The 27,026-nt window shown below is 40.4% G+C and overlaps 1 protein-coding gene across 2 annotated transcripts in view; it reads right to left on the bottom strand.

The window, feature by feature from the left end:
• Positions 1-20,561: 20,561 nt before the first annotated feature.
• snx4 (sorting nexin 4) overlaps positions 20,562-27,026 on the bottom strand; it is an 86,062-nt gene continuing 79,597 nt past the window's right edge. For both annotated transcript variants that reach the window (XM_072262092.1, XM_072262091.1), the window contains exons 13-14: positions 26,569-26,683; positions 20,562-22,059 (exon numbers count right to left, since the gene is read on the bottom strand). In XM_072262092.1, the coding sequence (XP_072118193.1) occupies positions 22,012-22,059; positions 26,569-26,683 (163 nt within the window). In that variant the 3' untranslated portion in view covers positions 20,562-22,011. The remainder of the gene's footprint in view (positions 22,060-26,568; positions 26,684-27,026) is intronic.

The raw sequence follows: 27,026 nt of genomic DNA on the forward strand, positions 1-27,026 counted from the left end.
TTTAAAATCTGAAGTTTGTAATGCAATAAGTAAGATGAAGAAAGGAAAGGCAGCAGGTCCTGATGAATTAGTAATAGAACAAATTATCACCCTTGAAGATTATGGAATTGAAAAACTTACTGATTTAATCAATGACATTTATGAGGCTGGAATAATACCAGAAGAGATGAAAAAAATCAGTATTTATCACTCTTCCTAAGAAACCTGGAGCAATAGAATGTGAATTACATAGGACCATAAGTTTAATGAGTCATATCGCCAAGATACTTCTAAGAACTTTGATGACAAGAGCTAAAAGTAAGATACAGGCTGAAATAGGTAAAGAACAATGTGGTTTTGTGAAGGACAAAGGTACAGGAAACGCCTGATGTTAAGGATACTATCAGAACAAGCTATTCAAGTGCAAAAAGATTTGTTTGTTTGTTTTATCAACTACACAAAAGCATTTGATAAAGTGAAGCACAATAAGTTATTTGAAATATTACAGAAAACTCTAGATCTAGATTCAAAAGACCTCCACCAAATCAGAAACCTGTACTGGGAACAAACTGCCGCTGTAAGAATAGATGGAGAAGTGAGTCAGTTTATGAAAATCAAGAGAGGCGTTAGACAAGGATGTGTTTTCTCCCTGATTTGTTTAATGTGTACAGTGAAACAATATTACAAAAAATAAGAGACATCTTGAGAATCAAAGTTGGCGGTGAAAACATCAATAATTTCAGACATGCAGATGACACTCCACTATGTTAATTGCAAGTACAGAGGAAGAACTACAAAACCTAATTGATACAATTGTTGAAGAAAGTGCAAAAATGGGTCTATCTATCAATTGCAACAGACAGAATGTATAGTGATATCTGAATAGAAGGAGAATCCTATCTGCAGGCTGAGAATAAATGGGGAAGACATAAAACAAGTACAGAACCTTTGCTACTTAGGAAGCTGGGTGACATCAGTTGGCAGGTGCGACATGGACATCAAAAGAAGAACAGGAATGGCAAAAGACACCTTTACGAGAATGAAGAGTATACTGACCAATACTAAACTAGACATGACAACACGCCTCAGAGTACTGAAATATTACATTTATCCAGTTATGTTATATGGCTCAGAATGTTGGACAATATCTAGTAACATGAGGAAACGAATCGTAGCAGCAGAGATGTGGTTTTTGAGGAGGATGCAAAGAATATCATGGACGAAACAAATATCTAATGAGGATGCCATGAACAGAGCAAACACAAAGAATGATGATGGAGACAGCAATCAGAGAACTGGAAATGAATACCAATGAATTGATTCCACTTGACCTGAAACAGGAGTGTGTGGGCCATGGCAGTCAAAGCTCAAACTGGGCACGACACCTGATGATGATGATGATGATCTTTTATGCAAATACAACACTGGACCCTTCATCCCATCAAGTCTATTCATCAATGGTTGCCTCATCAACCACTTAGTTTATCTTAGTTTCTTCCAGATTCTCACAAGTTTTAGCTGACCAAAAGTTATCAGTCTCACTCCAAAGTTCTTGAATGACCTGATATTTAATGTATTTTGGACTAATGATCTGCAGATTTTCATTACAATTTGTGAGGGAAAAACTGTTTCCAGATTTTATATGTATACCATCATCTTCCAGTTTCACCGTTGTATTTCCTGGAGGAAATATTTCTCCTGTATTCACTGTGCAAAATCCATTACATCATTTTAAAGACCCCAATTACTTCCCAGCGTTTAAAAGCCAAGATAATTAAATCCAGGATATGCAACCTGGCTTCATGAATTAACCCTTTAAAAACAGATATCCTCCTCCCTGGGTGGCAGGGTGGAGATACATCACTACCAAAGGAGGGATAAGGCTCCCTTTGCTATCCTGCAGGTCACCTTTGGGCAAGGTGTGGTACCTACATAGTTCCCCCCCCCCCCACCAATCACAGTCATGTAAAGCCATGGGAGCAGGTGTTGGATGGTCATATGAGCAGCTGGTGCATATCGCAAGTCCTGGTTATGCAACCACTGACACCAGGCGGACAATCTCTGAAGAGTATTGATAATGGCTGGGGTCACCCACCTTCCAAAGACACTGCCCAGAAGAAGGCAATGGCAAACCACTTCTGTAGAAAAACTTGCCAAGGACAGTCATGGTCATGACAGATGGAAGACCGTGATCACCCACATCACAGAGCATGGCACATAATGAGGATAATAACCTTCTTCCCATGCCTCTGCATTGTTGTTGAGGACCACACTAACATGGCTCTATCCTTATCTATCCCATCATATCTAAAGAATCAATTGTCCAGCTCTTGGCTCCATCCCTCCCCCTCCTGTCTTCTCCTATCATTTTGGATCTCCTCCTCCCCCTCCCACTTGTAAATCTCTTACTAGTTCTTCTTTCAGTTAGTCCTGACGAAGGGTCTCGGCCCGAAATGTCGACTGTACCTCTTCCTATAGATGCTGCCTGGCCTGCTGCGTTCACCAGCAACTTTTATGTGTGTTGCTTGAAATTCCAGCATCTGCAGATTTCCTCGTGTTTGCATATCTAAGGAATCGCTCACACTGGATTTATTTCCCTGATAACCGCAAGTATTCATTCTTGACCTTTCTCAGTCTTAGCTACGTTCTGCTCCCCCTACACCACAACTAAATCAAATTTCCTCGTGTACAGATCAATCATCCTTTATCAGTTGTTTTTCAATCCCTTCACTATCTCTAAGTTACGAAACTATCCAATATTTAGTATGAGAGTTCTCCAAAATAGGAAGGTCAAAATCAAAACAAATTCCATTACCTGGTCAGTGATTCTATTTTTCTCAGTGAGACAAATCTGAAATTGAACTACTTTCAATCTTTTTTTATTGATTTAAAAGAATAAATACAAACCAGAGGAGAGGTTGTCTCAAATACATATATCAATAATAATACAAACAAAGAAAGGAATATACACTGTCAAAGTCATATATAGTATTAAGCTAATATAAAGGGGAAAAAAGAATGAAATTGATCTAATGTCACCCTGGCCACGAGAGGGAGGCAGAGATGACAAGGCCAACGGCTTCTTACTCACCAGCCTATTAGGCTAATTATTTGTTCATTGATATTACTCATGCCTTGTTTGAGGCCCTATCTGAATTCCTTGTCTGTTTTTTTTTGCTCTGTCTTGGAAGTGAAGCCATCCCTTTGTTTGTAGGAATCTTTAGTTCCTGAAACGCTAGTTAACGTGTTTTAGATTTTCACTTTGCTGTGAGATTTCTAGGCTATCTGCCTATACCTTGTTGCTAAACAATCCAGTAAAACCTTGTTGGATTTTTTCCTCTAATTTTGTGTGACGTTTCTCTGCAATGGGGTGTGAGACAATTCAGTTTCACAATTCAGTGTGAAACATAGAAACATAGAAAACCTACAGCACAATACAGGCCCTTTGGCCCACAGAGTTGTGCTGAACATGTCCCTACCTTAGAAATTACTAGGCTTACCCATAGCCCTCTATTTTCCTAAGCTCCATGTACCTATTCAGAAGTCTCTAAAAGACCCTATTGTATCCACCTCTACCACCGTTGCCGGCAGCCCATTCCACGCACTCACCACTCTCTATGCAAAAAACTTACCCCTGACATCTCCTCTGTACCTACTTCCCAGCACCTTAAACGTGTGCCCTCTTGTGGCAGCCATTTCAGCCCCGGGAGAAAGCCTCTGACTATCCACATGATCAATGCCTCTCATCATCTTATACACCTCTATCAGGTCACCTCTAGTCCTCCGTTGTTCCAAGGAGGAAAGGCTGAGTTCACTCAACCTGTTTTCATAAGGCATGCTCCCCAATCCAGGCAACAAAAAAGGACAGTTAAAACTGAAGAAGTTACCTAGCCAACTGTGAAACTAAACTTTGCACAGCCTTGGCACCGAAGGCTGCGTTTTGAACCTTTTACACACAATTATTTTTACCTCCATGGTGTCACATATTTCTATCATTAGCATAGCCTGTTTGGGGCTGAAAACATCATAATGCATTTATCACCTCTCTGCTTAAATGTTCAAAGGCTCTTCTGGCTGGCCTTATCCTTGTTGATGTTTTTGTAAATTTGAAATGCATTCAAAATTCTACTACCTGCATCCCAATTGTCACAATGTGCCTTTGCAATATCAGAGGAGGAAAGGCAGACTCTGATGCAGAGACAGTGGCGAGGGTTTATTCGTAATTCCAAAAGAACATCGGTGGCTTGGCCGAGCAAAACCGCGAGAATTAACATTCTCAAGACTCGGACCCCGCGATTAGTGCGAATTGGGCGTCTGCTTAAATAATATAAGTAACAGGCAAAGGAGGAGGGGACGCAGTGGGAGATGATAGGCAAGTGACAAGAGGTGATAAGAAGCTGAAGTGGGGAATAGAAGAGGAGCAGGTGAGGTTGCCTTCAGGCGCGAAGCATCGAGAAAACTTTCCTCCCTAAATTTATCTTCTCCCTCTCTAGTAGTGAAGCCACTTCTTATGAAACACTTTGATCAAACTTTTAGTCAAGGGAAGTTTCTCTTTCCTTTTTAGAATGTAAATATATTTACAGTATGTATTAATTATTTTTCTATGTTTCTAAAGTAGAGTCAGTATCCTAAGTTTTGTAGAATTGGCTGTTACAGTTTTGCAGCATAGGCTATCAAGATGTTTTCCCAATAAGCTATATTTCATTTGGAGTTTGGGGAGATTTGGTATGTTGCCAAAGACACTCGCAAATTTCTACGGATAATTGGTTGCATCGCCATCTGATATGGGGTGGGGCGGTGGCGGAAGGATCGAAGGAAGCTGCAGAAAGTTGTAACCTTGGTCAGTTTCATCATGGGCACTAGCCTCCCCAGCATCCCGGACATCTTCAAGGAGCAATGCCTCAAAAAGGAGACATCCATCATTAAGGACCCCAAAACCCAGGGCATGCCTTGTTCTCAAATCTACCACCAGGAAGGGGTTATAGAAGCCTGAAGGCATACACTCAACAATTCAAGAACAGCTTTTTCCCCTCCGCCATCCAATTTCTGAATGGACGTAAAACCCATGAACACTACCTCAATACTTTTCTTCACACTAATTATTTAATTTAACAGTAGAGGAGGCCATGGACCAACGTGTTGGAATGGGACTGAGGATTGGAATTGAAATGGTTAGGCACCAGGAAATCCTACTTTTTGCAGATGGAGCGTAAGTGCTCAACAAAGCGGTCCCCCAATTTACATCAGGTCCCGCCTACATAGAGGAGGCTGCATTGGGAGGACTGGATACGATAGACAACCACAGCAGATTCGAGGATGAAGTATTGCCTCACCTGGAAGGGCTGTTTGGGGCCCTGGATGTAGCTTTATAAAAACAGTGACTGATGCTATAAAATAATTGTACCACATAGATGCAGCAGAGTTTAATACTGTTAAACTTCTTCACCAGGGTGAAGATTGTGATAAATAATGTATATACTGACCAGATATACTAAATAGATACTAACCACAACAAGGCAGGTTCATTGCAATCTGTCTGAGACACTACGTGAGGAACATGTAGAATTATTGCCTATGGAACTTGTGGTCAAAATCAAATATAATTGTTTCATTTTCCCCTAAATTTAATTAGAGGCAATGTCAAGATAATCATTGGGGATTTTAACATGAAAGTGGATTCGGAAAACCAGGTCAGTACTGGACCTCAAGAGAGAGCATTTGTAGAATGTCTAAGGGATGGCTTTTTAGAACAGCTCGTTGTTGAGCCCACTAGGGGATCGGTGTACTGGATTGAGTGTTGTGCAATGATCCGGAGGAGAGCTTAAGGTTAAGGAACCCTGAGGGAACAGTGATCACAATATGATTGCGTTCACATTGAAATTTGAGAGGGAAAAAGTAAAATCCAATGTGTTGGTATTTCAGTGGAATAAAGGAAATTACAATGGCATGAGAGGGGAACTGGCTGAAGTTGACTGGAAAGGGACATTTGCAGGAAGGAGAGCAGAACAGCTATGACTGGAGTTTCTGTGAAAAATGAGGGAAGTGCAAGACAAATATATTCCAAATAAGAAGAAATTTTCAAAGTGAAGAAGGACACTACCGTGGCTGACAAGTGAAGTCAGAGCCAAAGTAAAAGCAAAAGAGAGGGCATACAAGGAAGCCAGAGGTAGTGGGAAGATAAGGGATTGGGGAGCTTTTAAAAACTTGCAGAAGGAAACTAAGAAGATCATTAGGAAGGAAAAGATGAATTATGAAAGGAAGCTGGCGACTAATATCAAAGAAGCGACTAAAAGCTTTTTTAAGTATGTAAAGGGTAAAACAGAGTCGAGGGTAGATATAGGACCAGTACAAAATGACACTGGAGATATTGTAATGAGAGATGCAGAGATGGCAGAGGAACTGAATGCATATTTTGCATCAGTCTTCACAATAGAAGAAGTCTGCAGTATATTGGACATTCAAGAGTGTCAGGGAAGTGAAGTTTGTGCGGTGAAAATTACAACTGAGAAGGTGCTCAACAAGCTTAATAGTCTGAGGGTGGATAAATCTCCTGGACCTGATGGAATGCACCCTTGGGTTCTGAAGGAAGTAGCTGGAGAGATTGTGGAGGCATTAATGATGATCTTTCAAGAATGGATAGATTTTGGCATTGTACCAGATGAATGGAAAATTACAAATGTTACTCCGCTATTTAAGAAGGTTGGAAGGCAGCAGAAAGGAAACTATAGACCTGTTAGCTGACATCAGTGGTTGGGAAATTGTTGGAATCGATTGCTAGGGATGAAATTATGGAGTACCTGGAAGCACATGACATGATAGGCCAAAGCCAGCATGGTTTCCTGAAAGGAAAATCCTGCCTGACAAACCTACTACAATCCTTTGAGGAAATTAAAAGCAGGGTAGATAAAGGATACGTAGTAGATGTGGTGTACTTGGATTTTCAGAAGACCTTTGACAAGTTGCCGCACATGAGGCTGCTTAGCAAGATAAGAGCCTATGGAATTACAGGGGTCTTACTAGCATGGATAGAGCATTGGTTGATTGGCAGAAAACAGAGAGTGGGAATAAAGGGATCCTATTCTGGCTGGCTGCTGGTTACCAGTGGAGTTCCACAGAGGTCGGTGTTGGGACCACTGCTTTTTACGATGTATGTCAATGATTTGGACTACGGTATTAATGGATTTGTGGCTAAATATGCCGATAATACAAAGATAGGTGGAGGAGCGGGTAGTGTTGAGGAAACAGAGAGTCTGCAGAGAGACTTAGGTAGTTTAGGGGAATGGACAAAGAAGTAGCAAATTAAATACAATGTTGGAAAGTGCATGGTCATGCACTTTGGTGGAAGAAATAAACGGGTAGACTACTATTTAGATGGGGAGAGAATTCAAAATGCAGAAATGCAAAGGGACTTGGGAGACCTTGTGCAGGATACCCTAAAGGTTAACCTCCAGGTTGAGTCGGTTATGAAGAAGGCGAATGCAATGTTGGCATTCATTTCTAGAGGTATAGAATATAAGAGCAGGGATGTGATCTTGAGGCTCTATAAGGCACTCGTGAGACCACGTGGAGTATTGTGTGCGGTTTTGGGCTCCTTATTTTAGAAAGGATATACTGACATTGGAGAGGGTTCAGAGAGGATTCACGAGAATGATTCCAGGAATGAAAGGGTTACCGTATGAGGAACATCTGGTAGCTCTTGGGCTGTATTCCCTGGAGTTCAGGAGAATGAGGGGGGATCTCAGAGAAACATTCCGAATGTTAAAAGGCCTTGACAGATTAGATATGACAAAGTTATTTCCCACGGTAGGGGATTCTAGGGCAAGAGGGCATGACTTCAGGATTGAAGGACGCCCTTTTAGAACTGAGATGAGGAGAAATTACTTTAGTCAGAGGGTGAGCCGCTGTGGAGGCCAAGAGATTGGGTGCATTTAAGGCAGAGATAGATAGGTTCTTGATTAGCCAGGGTATCAAAGGGTATGGTGTGAAGACAGGGGAGTGGGGATGACTGGAAGAATTTGATCAGTCCATGATTGAATGGCGGAGCAGACTCGATGGGCCAAATGGCCTACTTCTGCTCCTATATCTTATGGTCTTATGGAAATATTGGCTTGTCTAGGATTAAAATCTAGTAAGTGCATTGATTTCATCAAAGAGCTGTAGGATAAAAAGATCCTTTGGCAAGTCTGAACTAAATGTTGCCAGTGTGCATATGGAACCTGATATTATATCTACGGTGATCTTCAGAATCAGAATCAGGTTTAATATCACCGGCATAAGTTGTGAGATTTTTTAAGTTTGTCGCAGCAAAACAATGCAATACATTATACAAGAGAGAAAAGAACTATGAATTAAATTAAATTAGTATTGCAAAAGATAGAAATAAAAAAATAGTGAGGTAGTGTTCATAGGTTCAATGGCCATTCAGATATTGGACGGCAGAGGGGAAGAATATTGAATGTATGCCTTCAGGCTTCTGTACCTCCTTCCTGATGGTAAGGATGAGAAGAGGGCATGTCCTGGTGATAGAGGTCCTTAATGATGGATGTCATACCGCTCCTTGAATGGTTTTCAAGATCACTGGTGAGCTTTCTATTATTTGTTGAACTAAGGTTATCTTACCCTCGGGATAATGGCTGTACAGAGTCAGATGGGACAGATTTCAGTTCCCCTTGTTGGGTCAGCTAACCTGTACCATTACCAAATCCGATTTTCTTTCTAATTATCAATTGTATTTTAAAGCACTGCAGATTTATTTGCCTCAAGAATGGGATTAGCAAGTTCTAACATTCCTCTTTTAGAGACATGCCAATTATATTGGCATTTTTTTTTCCTGTGCCACCAGTACTAATAATGTTGTTAGGAAATTGACTGGCCTGGATTGAGTCTTTGCTCAATGGAGATCAAACTAAGGGAAGACCTCACAAATGACAAGTGCAGGAATCACAATGCTTTACAGCTGTTCTTAAGACCATTGTGTCAGTATCACATACACCATGGAACAGCCGAGATGTTCACCCTCAGTGGCTAATGCTTCCTGATTATAGAGGCCCGAATCATGGCTAAGAAAGTTCCCCAATGCCTATACTTCCTCAGGAAGCTAAAGAAACTCAATATGTTCCCATCAACCTTTATCTATTCTCAAAAGAAGGCTACCTGTCTGGATGTATCCTACAAAAAGTAGTGGATACAGCCCAGCCCATCAAGGGTAAAGCCCTTCCAGCCATGAGCACATCTACATGAAAAGCTGTCGCAGGAAAGCAGCATCCATCATCAGGAACTCCCACTACCCTGATTATGCTCTCTGTCCTACTGCCATCAGGATGAAGGTACGGGAGCCTCAGGACTCACACCACCAGCTTCAGGAACAGTTACTATCCCTCAAGCACCAGGCTCTTGAACCAAAGGTGATAACTTCACTCAACTTCACTTAGCCCATCATTGAAATGTTCCCGCTACCTATGGACTCACTTTCAAAGACTCTTCATCTCATACTCTCAATATTTATTGTTTATTTAATTATTATTATTTCTCCTTCTATTAACTCTATCGAAGCCATGTGGCCAAGTGGTTAAGGCATTGGACTAGCAACCTGAAAGTCGTGAGTTCAAGTCCCAGCCAAGGGAACGTGTTGTGTCCTTGAGCAAGGCACTTAATCACACATTGCTCTGCAACGACACTGGTGCCAAGCTGTATGGGTCCTAATGCCCTTCCCTTGGACAACATTGGTGTCGTGGAGAGGGGAGACTTGCAGCATGGGCAACTGCTGGTCTTCCATACAACCTTGCCCAGGCCTGTGCCCTGGAGAGTGAAGACTTTCCAGGCGCAGATCCATGGTCTCGCAAGACTAACGGATGCCTTTATTAACTTTAACAAAGCCAGCATTTTCTCGATTTCAGACTTTGGGCTAACTGACCTGCGCTTTAGTGGTTTCTTGCTTTCTGTTTCCCTCCTTAATTGAATAGTGGCATTACGTCTTTTGAGGTACAGTCCCATTGCACCTCAACAGAACTCACAGAATTTTGGTAGATTATAACCAATGAACCTACTGTTTATGAGACACCAAAACATTCACCCATCCGGCTCATTAAGGCAGAAGAATACAGATTCAAATTATTTACTTAGAACAACAAAACTTTGTTTATTAGGACAGAATCATCAGCATTATGTGCCATGTATGATGTGAGTGATCATGATCTACGTGACCATGATTGTTGTTGGCAAATTTTTCAACAGAAGTGGTTTGCCATTGCCGCCTTCTGGGCCGGGCCTTTACAAGACGAGTGAGCACAGCCAATTATCAATACTCTTCGGAGATTGTCTGCCTGGTGTCAGTGGTGGCATAACCAGGCATAAAGGTGTTGAGTTACAAGGTGGCGTACATGCTGAAGGCAATATGTCTATTGCTAGCAGAATGACTCATGCATCTGATGCATCATCAGCATGCGTTAGAATGGAGGCCGATTTCGCTAAATTATACACAAGGCAACAGATGTTGCGGGATAAACACGCATTGGAAGAACAGGAAGAGCAACTTCAGAGAAATCAGGAAGAACAAGCGGAATAGCTTTGGAGAAACCAGAAAGAACAGGCCGAACAGCTACTGAGAAGCCAGGAAGAACAAGCGGAATAAATTCGGAGAAATCAGGAAGAACTTCAGAGAAAGATACATTTGAGGAACAAATGTCTACATCATGAGTTTGAACCCCAAGGGCTGTTCATTCTCAGCCTGCCCCAAGGAGACGCTCTGAACCTATGTCATATCCAATATCACAGGGTGCCTCTGAGGACATTGATTTACAGTACTCATGTTCCAGATGATAAAGATATAAATGCTGTGTTGGATGCCATAAGAACAGAAAAGGAAATAACAAGCATAGTATTGCAACAACAACACATTGCATCCCTGCTTAAAAGGGAGATTCAAATCTTTGATGGCAATCCATTGCAGTATCATTCATTTCTGAGGGCTTTCAAGAATAGCATTGAAGACAAGACTGATAATTATGGTGACCATCTCTATTTTCTTGAACAGTTTATTAAAGGTTATCCTAGAGAGCTTGTCAAATTTGCCAGTGGACCAGCCTGGAGAAAAGATATCTAAAGGCCCAAGCTTTACTACAGGAACACTTTGGTGATGAGCACAATATTGCTGCGGCCTACATGGAAAAGGCTCTTACTTGGCCACATATCAAATCAGAAGATACGAAAAGCTCTTCAAGACTACAATCTTTTTCTTAGAGGCTGTTGCAATGCCATGGAAGATGCACAGGACATGCGTGAGTTGAACATGCCTGCTAATATGATGATTGTCGTAAGTAAATTGCCTGAGGAACTTTGGAAAGAATGGAGATCAGCGGTCTGTAAGCTGCAAGGAAGGCACAACCATAAGGTTACTTTCACTGACATTGTGCATCTTTTGAAAGGCAAGTGAAGATTGTTACACACCCAATGTTTGGGAAAATAAAATGGTACATTGCCAGCAGGGCAGTAAGCAAAGATGTAAACAAAACTGGATCAGGCAAATAGAAGCAGCTTTTCCATTACTGTGGCTACTGTGGAAAGTGATGAAACTAATGAAGAGGGTGCAGATTCGAAACAAGCCATGAATGAAGCAAACACAGCAGTGAGTACTGCCCCGGTATCCAATGGCCCTATGGTGGCTGGAGATCATAGTCATAGTCATACTTCATTGATCCCGGGGGAAATTGGTTTTCGTTACAGTTGCACCATAAATAATTAAATAGTAATAAAACTATAAATAATTAAATAGTAATATGTAAATTATGCCAGGAAATAAGTCCAGGACCAGTCTATTGGCTCAGGGTGTCTGACCCTCCAAGGGAGGAGCTGTAAAGTTTGATGGCCTCAGGCAGGAATGACTTCCTATGACGCTCTGTGTTGCACCTCGGTGGAATGAGTCTCTGGCTGAACGTACTCCTGTGCCCACCCAGTACATTATGTAGTGGATGGGAGACATTGTCCAAGATGGCATGCAACTTGGACAGCATCCTCTTTTCAGACACCACAGTCAGAGAGTCCAGTTCCATCCCCACAATATCACTGGCCCTACAAATGATTCTGTTGACTCTGTTGGTGTCTGCTACCCTCAGCCTGCTGCCCCAGCACACAACAGCAAACATGATCGCACTGGCCACCACAGACTCGTAGAACATCTTCGGCATCATCCGGCAGATGTTAAAGGACCTCAGTCTCCTCAGGAAATAGAGACGACTCTGACCCTTCTTGTAGACAGCCTCAGTGTTCTTTGACCAGTCCAGTTTATTGTCAATTTGTATCCCCAGGAATTTGTAATCCTCCACCATGTCCACACTGACCCCCTGGATGGAAACAGGGGTCACCAGTACCTTAGCCCTCCTCAGGTCCACCACCAGCTCCTTAGTCTTTTTCACATTAAGCTGCAGATAATTCTGCTCACACAATGTGACGAAGTTTCCTACCGTAGCCCTGTACTCAGCCTCATCTCCCCTGCTGATGCATCCAACTATGGCAGAGTCATCAGAAAACTTCTGAAGATGACAAGACTCTGTGCAGTAGTTGAAGTCTGAGGTGTAAATGGTGAAGAGAAAGGGAGACAAGACAGTCCCCTGTTTGTAAAGTTCTTATAATTTCAGTTCAGGTGAAGTTTGGGAAGAGTAACAAGACAGTGGTTACTTATTCTTTCCTAGATCAAGGAAGTACAGTAGTGTTCTGCACAGAGAACAACATGAACAGGCTCAATCTAACAGGAAAAGAAACATGCATTCTCTTCTGCTCTGTGGGCCAAGAGAACATTGTGAGTAGCCACATCGTTTCAGGGTTGGAAGGGCTGGCTTAGTTTGTAAAAACTATTGTGAGCTGCCTAACTTCCATATGTAGTAATGTATTCCTGTCCATAAAAGGTACATTCTTCATCAGAGAGATCTTCAGGAATAGTCTCACCTGAAGCATATTCATTTGTTGGAAACTGAGTCAGAAATTGAGCTGCTGATAGGGGTGAATGTCCCAAAGGCATTGGAGTCATTGCAAGTGAATCACAGTGTTAATGGATCTTATGCAACCAGGACAATGCTGGACCATTGAAAGGGAACCATGGTGGTGGAAGAGACTACCCTTGACCAGAGCTAACAGGTAATGGGACTGCAGTTTTGCACTTGGACAAATCATGGCAGCAACGATTCAAGATAGACTTTCCTGAATGTAGTCAAAATGGACAACTTGGTTTTTCAGGAAAAGATCACAATCCAGGATATTCTGTTTACCAGAAGAGGATTTTTGTGTAAATGTTGAGATTGCATATCTCCTGTGTCTTGGTAGCATGTAGTTGTAATTATTCTAGTAAAATAATTAGGGGGCTGGAATGTGGGAGCCATGAATCTGTTCTCTATTTGCATTGATTCTGTGTTGCCCGTTTATTACGTTTATTATGTTAACTAGCCACATGAGAGGGGTGTGGTAAAAGCAAAGACAATAAGTGATGTATTCTTGCTTATTTCATGGCAATTTGTAGCTTGGGACAGGCAGAGGTCATACTTTTTGCTGACCGCTGTATAGCGCTTAGCTTACACTTGGGTATGCTTAAGTTTATTGCTTCAAGATTATATGTCTCTGCTAATTGCTAATAAAGAATCAAATCAAGGGTTCAACTTTTGGAGCAATCATTGGCGCGTCATGAAGTATAACGATTCCATAGTGGTTGCAGGCTGGCGGGAATTGTTTCTTCTTAGTTTTTGGTTTGGTTTTGTCACTGCAACTAGTATAATTAATTCTGTGTTCAAATACTTAAAAAAGATAAGAGCATTGGTTGCATAGAAGTGTTCAAGTCCAAAACTCCTTTTTACTTGAACCAACACAAGGGGGCAGTCGTAAGCTGGTAAACTTCTTGGTTGAAATTGATTTAGTTCACTCATTTATACTCATAGTTCTTGGACTGGGTTTTAGCTAAAGTTTATGCTGTCCTTTTCAAGTAATCATTCTCCTTTATAAATGCTAAACCTACTTTGGTTCATCCAAAAAGTTATTTACAAGTTTATGAAGACTTCAGAAAGATGTTTGTCCCTTTTCTTGTTCCAAACAATAGCGAAACAGTATCCAATGAAAGATAGGAAAAGTCATTTGAGAAAATGTGCAGACAGGAGGCAAACCAGACTAACGTAATCTCTGACATGAGAAGTGGCACTAAGTATTGTATTGCTCGCAGTCAATGATGAGCATGCATAAATCTGGAAAAAGTGCTGGTGTGGATGTTCAAAAATAAAACAAAACATCATACCTATTTGAGTATGAAAAATTGTTCAGACAAATTAGATTATGAACATCTCATTTTAGACAACTTGGACCTAATGGCTCCAAAGCTCCATTTTAAAATGGAATTTGGCATAAATAAGATCTTGGTGGCAACTTAGCTCAAAGTAGATTGAATGCTAGGCTATAACATTGACCAGGCCAGTAGAATCAAAGAGACGTGCTAAATGCTCATGTCAAATTAATTTTGTGCAGCCAGTGGGGACCCTCCAATGATGTTGAAGTACAAGGTGTTGCTGGCCGGGGAACTACAGGAATCATGCTTCACTTCCTGGGCTTCTGCTCTTACAGGTGACAGTGCTCCTGTAATTGAGGCATTAGTTACACATTGTGCCAAAAAAACCTGTTTAGGGAATTGCGATCCTGTTTCAAAATCTCAGAGGATTTTTCTTGCATCACAAAAGAACATTTAACCGTGTTAAGCCTTGTAACTCCAAAACATTAAACTAATTCAAAGGAAGACACAGGAATCTGAAAAGTGAGTCTAACTTGGTCTTTTACTTTAAGCGAGGTATGCATGCATCACGTGGTAGCATGATGATGTATGCAATTTGCGTACTATTACATATATAACCCATAATTAATTTAAATGAACAAGAATGCCTAATCAAACTATATATATATATATATATATATATATATATATATAACTCAAATGTTACTGAAATTTTTAAAATACAGCCAACAACAGTACACCAAATTTATCTGACTTTGTAGTAGCTGAAATCTGCAATTATGTTGTTGCAATACAAGAACAATTTCCTTTGAAGCAAGGAAAGCTATAACCATAGAAATGCAAAGGACAAGAGCTGCCACTAGGGTAATTTTTGGCAGTCATGGATACATTTCCCAGCTCTCCAGTATAATCAGAGGATTTTTAAGACTGAATAGTATTAGGAATATGGGTAGAGATACATCTCTACCAAAGGAGGTGTAAGGTGCTCCTTCCCTCTGCTAGCCGGAAGACCACCCTTGGAGAAGGTGTAGCACCTGCTTCACACCTATCCCCCAACCAATCAGGGTCATATGAAGCCATGGGAGTGGGCGGTGGATGGTTGTATGAGTAGCTGGTGCATATCACAAGTCCTGGTTATGCACCCACAGACTCCAGGCAGACAATCTCTGAAGAGTATTGAGAAAGGATGGGGTCACCCGTCTTGTAAAGACACTGCCCAGAAGAAAGCAATGGCAAACCATTTCTGTGGAAAAATTTGCTAAGAACAATCATAATCAAAGATGATGATCACCTACGTCAAATGATATGGCACATAATGATGGTGATGATAATTATACTATGAACATTTAGAATGAAAATTGAAGAATCACATACTTTTGATCTTATTCATTAATTGAAGGGTATAATGAGATACAGTACAACACATAAAACCTTCAATATTTTGTAAACATTTTCTAGCTGTGTCTAATTCCAGCTGTGTGGCCACAAAGGTTATGTGTGTGGGAATGTTTCAGTCACTGCATAGCCACACACCCCGTGAAGCTTGGAGGAAACAGTGATATGCAGGCAGAAGAGATTTAGTTTAATTTGGCAAAATGTTCACCACAACATTGTGGGCCTAAGAAATTTCCTGTGCTGTATTGTTCAATGTTCATGTTAAAAATTGTGGCAAAGCTGGTTGTGAAGAGACCTTCCTTACAGTATAAATCTATTTATTAAAAGTGTGACAAACACCGAGGCTGCGTATTTTTCTGTGAAGTCTGCAACTCCAACCAATCGGTGTGCCATCACAATTTTAAACTAAAAGGAGCTCCAATAATGCTACTCAAGATCTCAAATGCAACTGCATAAAATTATCAGTTCATAAATCACTACCATATTAATTGAGGCTACAGTAATAACTGGCAATGCTTTTTGGCAAGTACATTCATCCTTGATACCAATTATTCCAATTGATCTAATTAATTTGCAGTTCCCTAATCAACTTAGTTTTGCTATGAGTGTTAACAAAGTACAAGGAAAATTACAAAGCTGTTTACTTAATCTTGACGTAATGCTGTTTTACCTACAGGATGGTTGCTCCAGAGTTGAAGATGACATTAACCGATACATTTTTATAGTACTGTGAAGAAGTCTCAGGCACATATATATAGCTAGGGTGCCTAAGACTTTTGCACAGCACTGTACATTAGGCCTTTCCAGTTCCCAAATAACACTTAATACTACTGAGCTTTGTTTCCCAAACACCTTCCTATTTTAACCAATATACAGTACCTGCTGGGACAACTATATTAGACATAATTTGAGTACTTTTTGGTGTATGTTTTTAATCTGTAATCTCAGTTCAATGGTTCAATGACTCCATTGTAGGAAGCATCAGCAGCCACCACCCACCAAGCAAGCAATGGCTAAGCCCCCAAAGAGAGACCATGATCTGCAGTCCAACAAGAACGATTCACCTGACAATTCAACATGCCACAGGTTTTGTCTCTCACTAACAAGGGACAAACTGTATAATTTAGACTCTAAATTATTCTTTAAATAATGTTTAAATTTATCTCATTAGAAGTGTTATAAACCCAATTATGTGGAAATAAATGCCAACATCATGATTGCTGGCACAGGATATTACAGCTTGTTCAATCTATAGTAATTTTGGATGACCCCATACTAAATGCCATATCTGCAAGTTTCCTTTATGCTCGCCATAGAGTATTGGATAGCAAAGTTTGCAGACGATAGGGAGATGGGCAGATAGGCAGATAGTTTTGAGGAAGTAGAGAGGCTACAGAAGGAATTAGCCGGATTAGGAGAATGGACAATGAAGTGACAGATGGGATGCAGTGTCGGGAAGTGTATGGTCAAACACTTTGATGGAAGAAATAAAAGGGTAAACTATTTCCTAAATGGTGAGAAAACTCAAGATCTGAGGTGCAAAGGCACTTGGGAGTCCTCGGACAGGATTCCCTAGAGGTTAATTTGCAGGTTGAGTCTGTGGTGAGGAAGGCAAATGTGATGTTAGCATTCATTTCAAAAGGACTAGAACATTAAAGCAATGATGTAATGTTGAGGCTTTATAAAGCACTAGAGGCCTCAATTGGAGTATTGTGAACCGTTTTGGGTCTCTTATCTTAGAAAGGATGTGCTGAAACTGAACGAGGTTCACAAAAGTAATTCCAGGATTGAACAGCTTGTCATAGGAGGAGCATTTGATAGCTCTGGGCCTGTATTCACTGGAATTCAGAAGAATGAGGGGTGACCTAATTGAAGCCTATCAAATGTTGAAAGGCCTTGATGGAGTGGATGGGAAGAGGATGTTTCCCATGGTGGGGGAGTCTAAGCCCAGAGGACACAGCCTCAGAATAGAGGGACATCCATTTTCAATGGATACGAGGAGGAATTTCTTTAGCCAGAGAATGGTGAATCAATAGAATTCATTGCCACAGGTGGCTGTGGAGGCCAAGCCTTTATGTATATTTAAGGCAGAGGTCAATAGATTCTTGATTGGTCAGGGATATGGGATACAGGGAGAAGGCAGGAGACGGGGCCTGAGAGGAAAATTGGATCAGCCATGGTGAAATGGCAGAGCAGACTCAATGGGCCAAATGGCCTAATTCTTCTCTTATATTTTATGGTCTTAAGTCAAGCAAGACGGTGTCTGAAAGCAGCCACCCCAGCCTGGAATTGGATTGGACACAAATGAGGTAGGCACTTTCAGTGGATGGGTCAGCGATCGAAGGACAGACCAGGAGGGGTTCCTTGGAGGCATTCAAATAGTGACAACCCCAAATCCTCCTGTAGATTGATCAAAGAGACTGGGAGACTGGTCAGATTATTCTGATGATCTGTGTCATGGTATGGAGTGTAAACTGTTGCCTGTGAATCTGATACAGTTACCCCTGCCCACAAAGTAACCACGGATAACGACTACTGAGTTTCAGCTATCAGAGCATAAAGGTGCCTAGATAAGGAATGAACTGCAATGGGCCAGTATGGAAGGAGGCAACAAGCACACAGATGACAAAGCTACATTTTAAAGACTGATTGAGATTGAGGAAGCAGAAGCATCCAAGAAGAGCATGTGATCAAATTTCTGGAATGTTTTATTACCATTCCTGCTCAGTCTAGTAAATAGTGGAGATAGAGGTCAGTACACAGGGACATGATAGGTTATCAATAGTGTTCTCGCAGTGGAAGAGAAGTTGGATTGTATATGTGTGTTCATCCGTAGACTGCAGAGAACAGCTTGTTCTTGCCAACAACACCCATGCACCATCAATTTACAGGCTATGTCACTCAGGGACTTGGGCTATATATATATATATATATATTTTTTTTTGTTTGTGTGACTGAATAACTTAATTGGGGAAGAGATCCATAATGAAGAGCAGTTTTTGCTGCCCCACTTAATTAGATCCTCCTTAAAGTTTGGCCTTCCTGGGATAGATTCCTGTCCAGGGTACGTTAGAGAGTATTCCAGAGTGATGTGAATAAAACAGATATTAAGTCAAGCCAGTCTTCAGTTCTTAATACAAATTGTAAATTGCAAGCAGTAAATTGAAGTTAAAAGCACACCCTTGCAAATAAACAATATTGTCTATAAGAGATATGGATTAGCAAAGTGGTGACCATGAGACCTTTGTGTCAGCCAAATGTTAAAACGATGGAATTGTGGTAATTAGCCTGCATCTCTCCAGGATTTGAGTAATGGGTTTAAGTAACTTGTACCATTTTAAACATGTCCAAGGAATTAGCAACCAGACTGATACTATCACTTATCAATAGTTGATGTCTGGCTCTCCGTCAGAGGCTTTTAGAATATTTGTGTTAATTATAGTTTCTCCCAGCAAAGGCATTTGAACCTTCAGAGGCATGTTATCAATTGCAATGTGCTTCCACTGTAAATATGTACTCTACCTCAAAGTAACCATTTGTCAACTCAAAGTATTGAAATAACCAATATTGTAACAATTGAATTTGATATCAAGGGTATAACAGTGTCAAGCTCTATGAAGCATCACCAAGAGAATGTCTGTCATGATGAATAAATACTTTCATATCTACTCTCCAGTGACTTCAGTCACAGTCACAACATTATCCACTTTGAGATACAAAACAGAAAAAGCAGTTAAGTGGTGAGTTCCAAGTAACTGAGGTGTACTTGTATGTGTCTAAAAGATCAAGCAGACTTCATGGGCCAAATGGCCTAATTCTGCTCCTTTATTTTATGGTCTTATGGTCTAACATGCAGGACAACAGATGAGCTACCAAGTGGGAATGATTACAGGAGTACAATTGTAAAAGGCTTTAATGTAGAGTACTCTGGTATCTCACTGTTTAAAAAAAATTCATGGCAGTATATGGTGATATATAGTACTGTACAAAAGTCTTAGGCACGTATATATAGCTAGGGTGTCGAAGATTTTTGCACAGCACTGTATACAGAGTGCTGCCAAAAAACCCAAAAATTTCATGACATATGAGTGATGATAAACATAATTCTGTTATGGGTCTCTATTGTGAACTGAGAGTGGGAAGGGAGCAGGGAGAGGGGAGAGAGAAGCCAAACTGAGTTTCATTGTACCCATGTATAATGACTATAAAGATCATTCAATTCAATTCAATATTGGTTGGGAAAAGGGGAAGGAATAGGGGAGAGAGAGCAGGAAGCACCAGGGAGACATTCTGTAATGACAAATAAATCAATTATTTGGAAACAAATTACCTTGCCTGGTGTCTCAGGGCTGGGTGCATCTGCACCCGCAAACCTCCCACCCTGGCATTCCTCTGCCACCTGTCCCACATCCCTCCTGCGAAGCTCCACCCTGATTATTCCTAATATCCTTTGCTGCCATCTGATTTAAAAGTCTCTCTCTGCTCCATATTAACAAGTACAGTAATATCCAAAAGTCTTATGCACCCTAGCTATATAGATGTGCCCGAGACTTTTGCATGGTACTGAATGTACTTTGATAATAAATTAATTTTAACTTTTAGACAAGCAAGTGTTTCCCATGGAGGAAGTACATCAAAGTCTTGTAAAGATTGGCCATGATCTTAATGAAAAAGAAAGCAGATTCAAAGGAGCATATACCTACTCCCATTTCTAGTTATCTTGTGGAACTTGGAATACATTATGCTCAATTACTCAAGTTTGTGAATCTTAGGTTCCTAGAGGGGGAAGGGGAAGATCGGGAGGAATCAGTCTTTAAGGTTTCACCAATTTATAATTCCTATAACTGAGTTGAAAAAAGCACTACTAACAAGAAGCAATAACTTCAAATCTCCAACTAGAAATGGAATGTGAAATAAAACATAACATCTGCATTTAAAAAGCAACTTTATTCAGCATATTGTCTACATACAGGAAGGGCAGGTAGATGAAATTAGCAGGAGAAACCTCTATAATCCAAATGTGAGTTCCATACTATTTTTCTGACAAATTTAGCAAATCAAAATAGAAATAAAGCAAATGAAGTAATAATCATTTGTCCTCAAATACAAACATGTACAAGATTGGCTGAAAGATTAAGGCACCTTCATTTAGTGTTTCCTGTTCAGTTTTTGGCATTTGAGGCAATGTATAAACTATAAACGACAACAAAATCAGCTAAGTCATTCTTTTTTTGGTTGTTTAAAAAAGAAAGTGGTGTTTACAAGCGTTCAAATTCTCCCTTCTCCCATTTGGTCTCAACTAAACAGTTCTTTTTAAAACAAAGATCTTTGCAGTAAGCTGTAATGAAACAAGCTTGTGTAAATCCACTATTTTAGTCAGAACAAAATTAAAAAATTGCACATGTTGTATAAAGCTTGCTCATAATGCAAGTTAACATTACCTATTGGCAATTTTGGTATAGGCAACTTATAAATAGAACAAAAGCAATTCCCCCCCCCGCAAAAAATACTGAAGTGTTCCGCTTTCAATGATAAAGCGGCTACAGTGTTTGTTACAAGTTAGTGTCAAGAACAGAATTTTAGCATTTAAACACCAATAGGATTTGGAGGACAAAAGTGGTCAAAATTTACATTACTCTCAAATTTGCATGTATAATTAAAATGGACATTACAGTTATTCATTTCAATGACATGTTAAGAACCTAGAAACACATGCTATGAATGACACTGTTGAAATGACAATGGCATCAAAGCAGACTGCCATCACTTAGAATAGATGGAAAATTTCAAAATAAAGTCCTGTCATTAATCAAATCTGGTGACTGGAAGGCATTTCCTCTATATTCAAGTTGAATATTAAAACATGCTGGATGATTACTCATTTATGCAATTACACAAAATTCAGCTGCAACAAATTAAACAAAATTGGAATTTTCTGAATTAAAGAGAGAATTTCATTTACCTCCAAAATAAAGTGAAGACAGGATTGTACAATATCAAGACCTTTGGCCCCATTTGGCAGTCATACATTTTAAGATTTATAGAAACTAGCCTTGTTGAAAGCCTTTGCAAAATCTAAAAAAAAACAATTGGCACAATGCGACTACATCTGGAAATGATCTGAAAACCTCCAGATCCACAGGAAGAAACCAGCATAGCATATGGATTAGTAACAGAATGAAATTCACTTCTTGCTTTCCCCTTAACCCTGCAAACAAGATTTTTGAACTTTATCAGGACATTTTCTTACAAAAATTTCTTTGTGCCCAGTAGACAAGACATACAATTGCTGTAGAAAGGATTCAGTGTGCTCAATAGTAAATGTCTGAAATCTATGATTTGTGCTTCTATTCATATTCAAGTTTATTGAATGCAAAAGTTTACATCTTGCTAAAACATTCCTTCGCATTGGTCCAAACTTGAATTCCCTAAAAACAAAACAAAAATGCATTTTACAGTTACCATAGTCAATGCCCTTTACAAAAAATTAAATATTTCAAGATTTATGCATTTTCTGAAAGCTAACATTGATTAGAAAAATGGTCATATGTTCAGGCAACAAAGAAAAACAATGGCTGATTTCACTTCAAACCAGGAGTTCCCAACCTTTTTTATGCCATGGAGCCCTACCATTAACCAATGTAGAAGAAGAAAAGAAAGCCCTTAACTCCGAGTGGGCTTTAGCAGGTTTTCTTATTTTTACGAGGCCGCGTTGCTAGCTCAACGCTCAACCCAGCACAGATGGAAAGCGTGCAAGGGAGCAGGCTGGATTCAAACTCGGGAGCCTTTGCTCCGAAGTCTGGCGCTGATGCCACTATGCCACCAGTTGGCATTAACCAATGTGTCTGGGTAAATTTGAGGGCAAGGTGGAAGTTGGGGGCAAAGTTGATGAAGTGGATGAGCTCTGCATGGGTGCAGGAAGCAGCAACAATGTAGCGTAGGAAAAGTGGGGGATGGACACTTGTGTAGGCTTGGAACATAGATCGTTCCATGTAGCTGACAAACAGCCAAGCATAGCTGGGACCTATGCGAGTGCCCACGGCTACACCTTTTGTTTGAGTGAAGTGGGAGGAGCCAAAGAGGAAATTACTGAGGGCGAGGACAATTTCCACCTGGGAGGAGAGTGGTGGTGGTTGGGTCTGGTGTCCAGAAAGAAATGGAGAGCTTTGAGGCCTTCCTGGTGGAGGATGGATGTGTATACATCCATAGTGAAAATAAGGTCATGGGGGCCAGGGAACTTGAAATCATTGAAAATATCCAGACCATGTAAAGTATCACAATTGTAAGTAGGAAGGGACTGAACAAGGGGGAATAAAACAGAGTAGAGGTTTGAAGATATGAGTTTAGTGGGGCAGGAATAAACTGAAACAATGGGAAACCATGAGAGATCCCCAGACCTAATAAGGTCAGTGATGGTGTGGGAGACAAAGGCCTGGAGTCCTTAGTGGGATCCTGTTCAAGGATGTGTCTGAAAGTTGTCTCTGGGCCACAGCAAGGTAGAGGTGAGTCCACTAGACTACTACAGCACTCACTTTATCTGCGGGTTTGATGGTGAGATTAGGATTAGTGCAGAGGGAGTAGTGAGCACAGAATTCAGAAAGGGTGAGGTTGGAATTGAAAAGGAGTGTTGAAGTTGAGACGGTTGATGTCTCGTCAGCAGTTGGCAATGAAAATGTCCAGAGCAGGCAGAAGACCAGGGCAGGGGGTCCAGGAAGAGTAGGAGGGTTGAAGACGGGAGAAGGGGGTCATTGGTGCGGGGTGGAGAGTCCCTGCCAAAGAAATAGGCACAGAAACTGAGGCAGCAGAAGAAAAGCTCAGCATCATGGCTGGCACAGGACTCGCAAAAGTGTGGGTGCAGAGGGACGAAAGTGAGGGCCTTACAGCGGGCAAAATGTTCTGCCTCAGAGAGGGGAAGGTCAGAGGGAATGAAGGCACGGCCGGCTGAGAGCTGGGATCGGGGGTGGGGGGGTGGGGGAGGTGTTGGTGGTGTCTGTGGGGAAAGGAGGTTTGGGGTGTTCAGTGAGGGTGGGGTGAGAGGAAAATGGGAGTACTCGAGGGCCCAAGAGCTGGCAGTGGGACCTAAGAGAGGTGGGGTTGCGGAGTGGTGGTGAGGGAAGGGGAGACCGGGGTTCCAGTGGCAGTGCCTGAAGACCCGGCCTGGAGGTCAAGGCTGAAGTCGACGTTGCAGGTTATGCAACTGGCACTTTGGAGGTGTCCGAGGTTGTTGACTGGATTCACCAGTTGCTGCAGATATCTTCCCCCACCTGGGAGCTTTTTTTTGCAGCCACATCTCTGACTTGCAAACTCTCTGGATTAAGAACAGTTCACAGGAATGGAACCCAGATATAACCTTGAGAGGACCTGTACTAGTCTCCCCAGCATCCAGGACACCTTCAAATGGTAATGCCTCAAAAAGGTGGTACCCATTATTAAGAATCCCCATCAGCCAGGACATGCCCTCTTCTCTTTGCTGTCGTAAAGGAGGAGGTACCGAAGCAGAAAGAAACACTCAATGTTTCAGGAACAACTTCTTCCTCTCCACCATCAGATTTCTGAATGGACAATGAATTCTAATGCTAACACCTCAGTATTATATTCTTTCTTTTTGCACTACTTACTTTTTATGCTGTATATAGTTATTATAATTTATAGGTTTTTAAATAAATATGTATTGCAATGTACTGCTACCCCAAAACAAATTTCACAACATATGCCAGTGATATCAAAACCTGATTGAGAAAGCTCCTTAAGAGGTAATGCCACTGTGATGACACTAATCTGCAAGCCTTAAGTGTGCTTTAACATTTGTAAACAATTTAATCTGATCATTTAAATTAACAAGCTAATACATTTGCCTCAAACCAATTAAGAGAATTACAAAGGCAAAATTATATACTGTATCATCTCAGTTTTTCCCCTATGCAGAAGTGACATGATTTGTTGTTTAGCATAATTGACCCCATACTTCCTTTCACCACAGATTGAGGACACCTGGTCTCCACATTTGGAACTGTTATAGAATTGCAATAGATTCATGAAAGGGAAATTTATTCTGTAATTCTATTAGGAATAAAGACACAAATAACCTTCTGATAACCCAAAAGATAGGATTTGACTATTTACATCTATACAGTTTCAATCAAAATGATTAGCAGTTACAAATTCTTTTATATTGTAGTAAAATTCTTGATTTTTTAAAAAAACTATGAGGGGAGTGAGAGAAAGTCTCCATCATTGTTGATGGTTACATTCAAACTCTTATAGCTGTGTATTTCAGTTAAATAACCTGTCCCTTTCTTGATTCAATTAAAACAAATATGCATGGTAATCAAAACTCAAGTTACCCAAAACGCCACATCTTAAAGATAGGGTAAATGTAAGCAGGGTTTTTCCACTGAGGTTGGGTGGGACTACAACCAGAGGTCGCAGGTTTAAGCTGGAAGGTGAAAAGTTTAAGGGGAACATGAGGGGAAACTTCACTCAGAGGGTGGTGAGAGTGTGGAATGAGCTGCCAGCGCAAGTGGTGCATGCAAGTTCGATTTCAACGTTTGAGAGAAGTTTGGAAAGGTACATGGATGGTAAGGGTATGGAGGGCTACGGATCGAGTGTAGGTCAATGGGAGTAGTCAGTTTAAATGCACAGGCTAGATGGACTGAAGGGCCTATTTCTGTACTGTACATTTCTATGAATGACTCCATAAATCTTTGAAGAATAGCAGCAATGAATTGGAAATGCTGCAATAAATAGCAAACATGCAAATATACAAAGTGGGATAAAATATTACAATTTATTAAAATTGCTTTTCAAACACTCAAGTCAGCTTTGTGTATTCATGACTTAACAGTATTTAGTTACAGCAATCTGATAAGCCTGAACAAATTCAGATTTTCACCAGATCATTTAAACCTATTTGGAAGCATTTCAATAGAAACACCAAACTGAAAATAGAACACACTGTTCTTAATTATTGATTCATTACAAGATTTTGTGTTTAAAAAAAAATTCAGCCTCTGGCCACCTAGTGAGTTTTCATAGATTGTAAAACTCAATAGCTAGTTTCTAGCTTACTAGGGAATTACTCAAGGGATGGAGTCAAACTACCAGAGAATCATTTTTAAATTAAAAGAGCAAAACTGCACCATCTTCTTCAGCACTGAACAATGGAACTCATAACATACCATCAGACCAAACAAGAATTAAAAATGTTTATTTTTAGAGCAATAAAATTATGATTCCATAAGCAAATTAGTTGTGTAGTTTCTATGATGGGCCTTTTGCCTTTCATAGGAGTAAACCACACCACCTCAATCCAGTTCCACCATCCAAAAGAGATAATGGTTGAACTACCTTTATATCCACCATGCTTGAGTCTTTACACAATCCAGATATGCCAGTTCTCTGGTAAATTCCAACATTCACAATACTTTGACTTTAAATATGATAATATTCTTGGGCTGAATGGTTGGCAGCTCAATGGAAATATGCTCTAGTTCAGATTTCTGACACTCAACACTCAATATTAAGCCTTCAGTATCAAACGTTTCCAGTAATCACCTCACTTGACTATAGTCCAGAAAATTCAGGCACATTCCATTCGGTTTTTTTTATTATTACTCATTATTCCCCATTAGCAAACATTTGAAGCTGAAAGAATAAACCATTTGGTAAACATTGCACTGTCTCCAAAATTTAATATGCTAGTCCAGTACAATAAGATGTTGCCCAACCTCATGAGCACACACTATAATCTTGAAGGCACCTTATTAAATTCCTTATGCAAGTCTACAACCACTAGCTCTCCTTTATTAGACTCAATAACATGGATTGTAACATGGATTATATAATCTGTTGAAGGAGCTCATTGGTTTTCTCTCATTAGTTTGCCCGGTATGTCACATCATATTCGGATTAATTCAAAAACATTAATAGCAACTTACCTTTTTACACATACTTATCTGCATTACTGCATAGCTGATAAGGGCCTCTTTCAAATCCTTGTTCTTCTGTTCCTTAAAACGCTCAATGTCAGCCCAAGCATTTTTCACGAACTCTCTAAGAGTAAAACAAATATCATAGGAACTTTACTATAAGGGAAAGGTAGTTAGTGTTTAAGTAAAAGCTCCTTAAGGGTCTCCAAAGAAACAGGATATCTGATTCATCTCAAATTGCTCATATAGAGCTTTAATCTCTGCAGCAAGAAAAACGCTACACATTAAAAATAACATTTAAATAAACACCGAGCAAGAAAAATAGGCAAATTGTGAACAGAGTCTAACTATATTTCATAAGTTAACTCAGGAACATATAGTGCTGCAACATTTTGTTTTGCCTATACTAGAACTACTAATGTAAATTTTTAATTTATGAGAAAAATAGCCTGGGAATGCCAAAAGCA

This window comes from Mobula birostris, chromosome 6 (genome assembly GCF_030028105.1).
Source record: "Mobula birostris isolate sMobBir1 chromosome 6, sMobBir1.hap1, whole genome shotgun sequence".
In the NCBI taxonomy this organism is placed as follows: Eukaryota; Metazoa; Chordata; class Chondrichthyes; order Myliobatiformes; family Myliobatidae; genus Mobula; species Mobula birostris.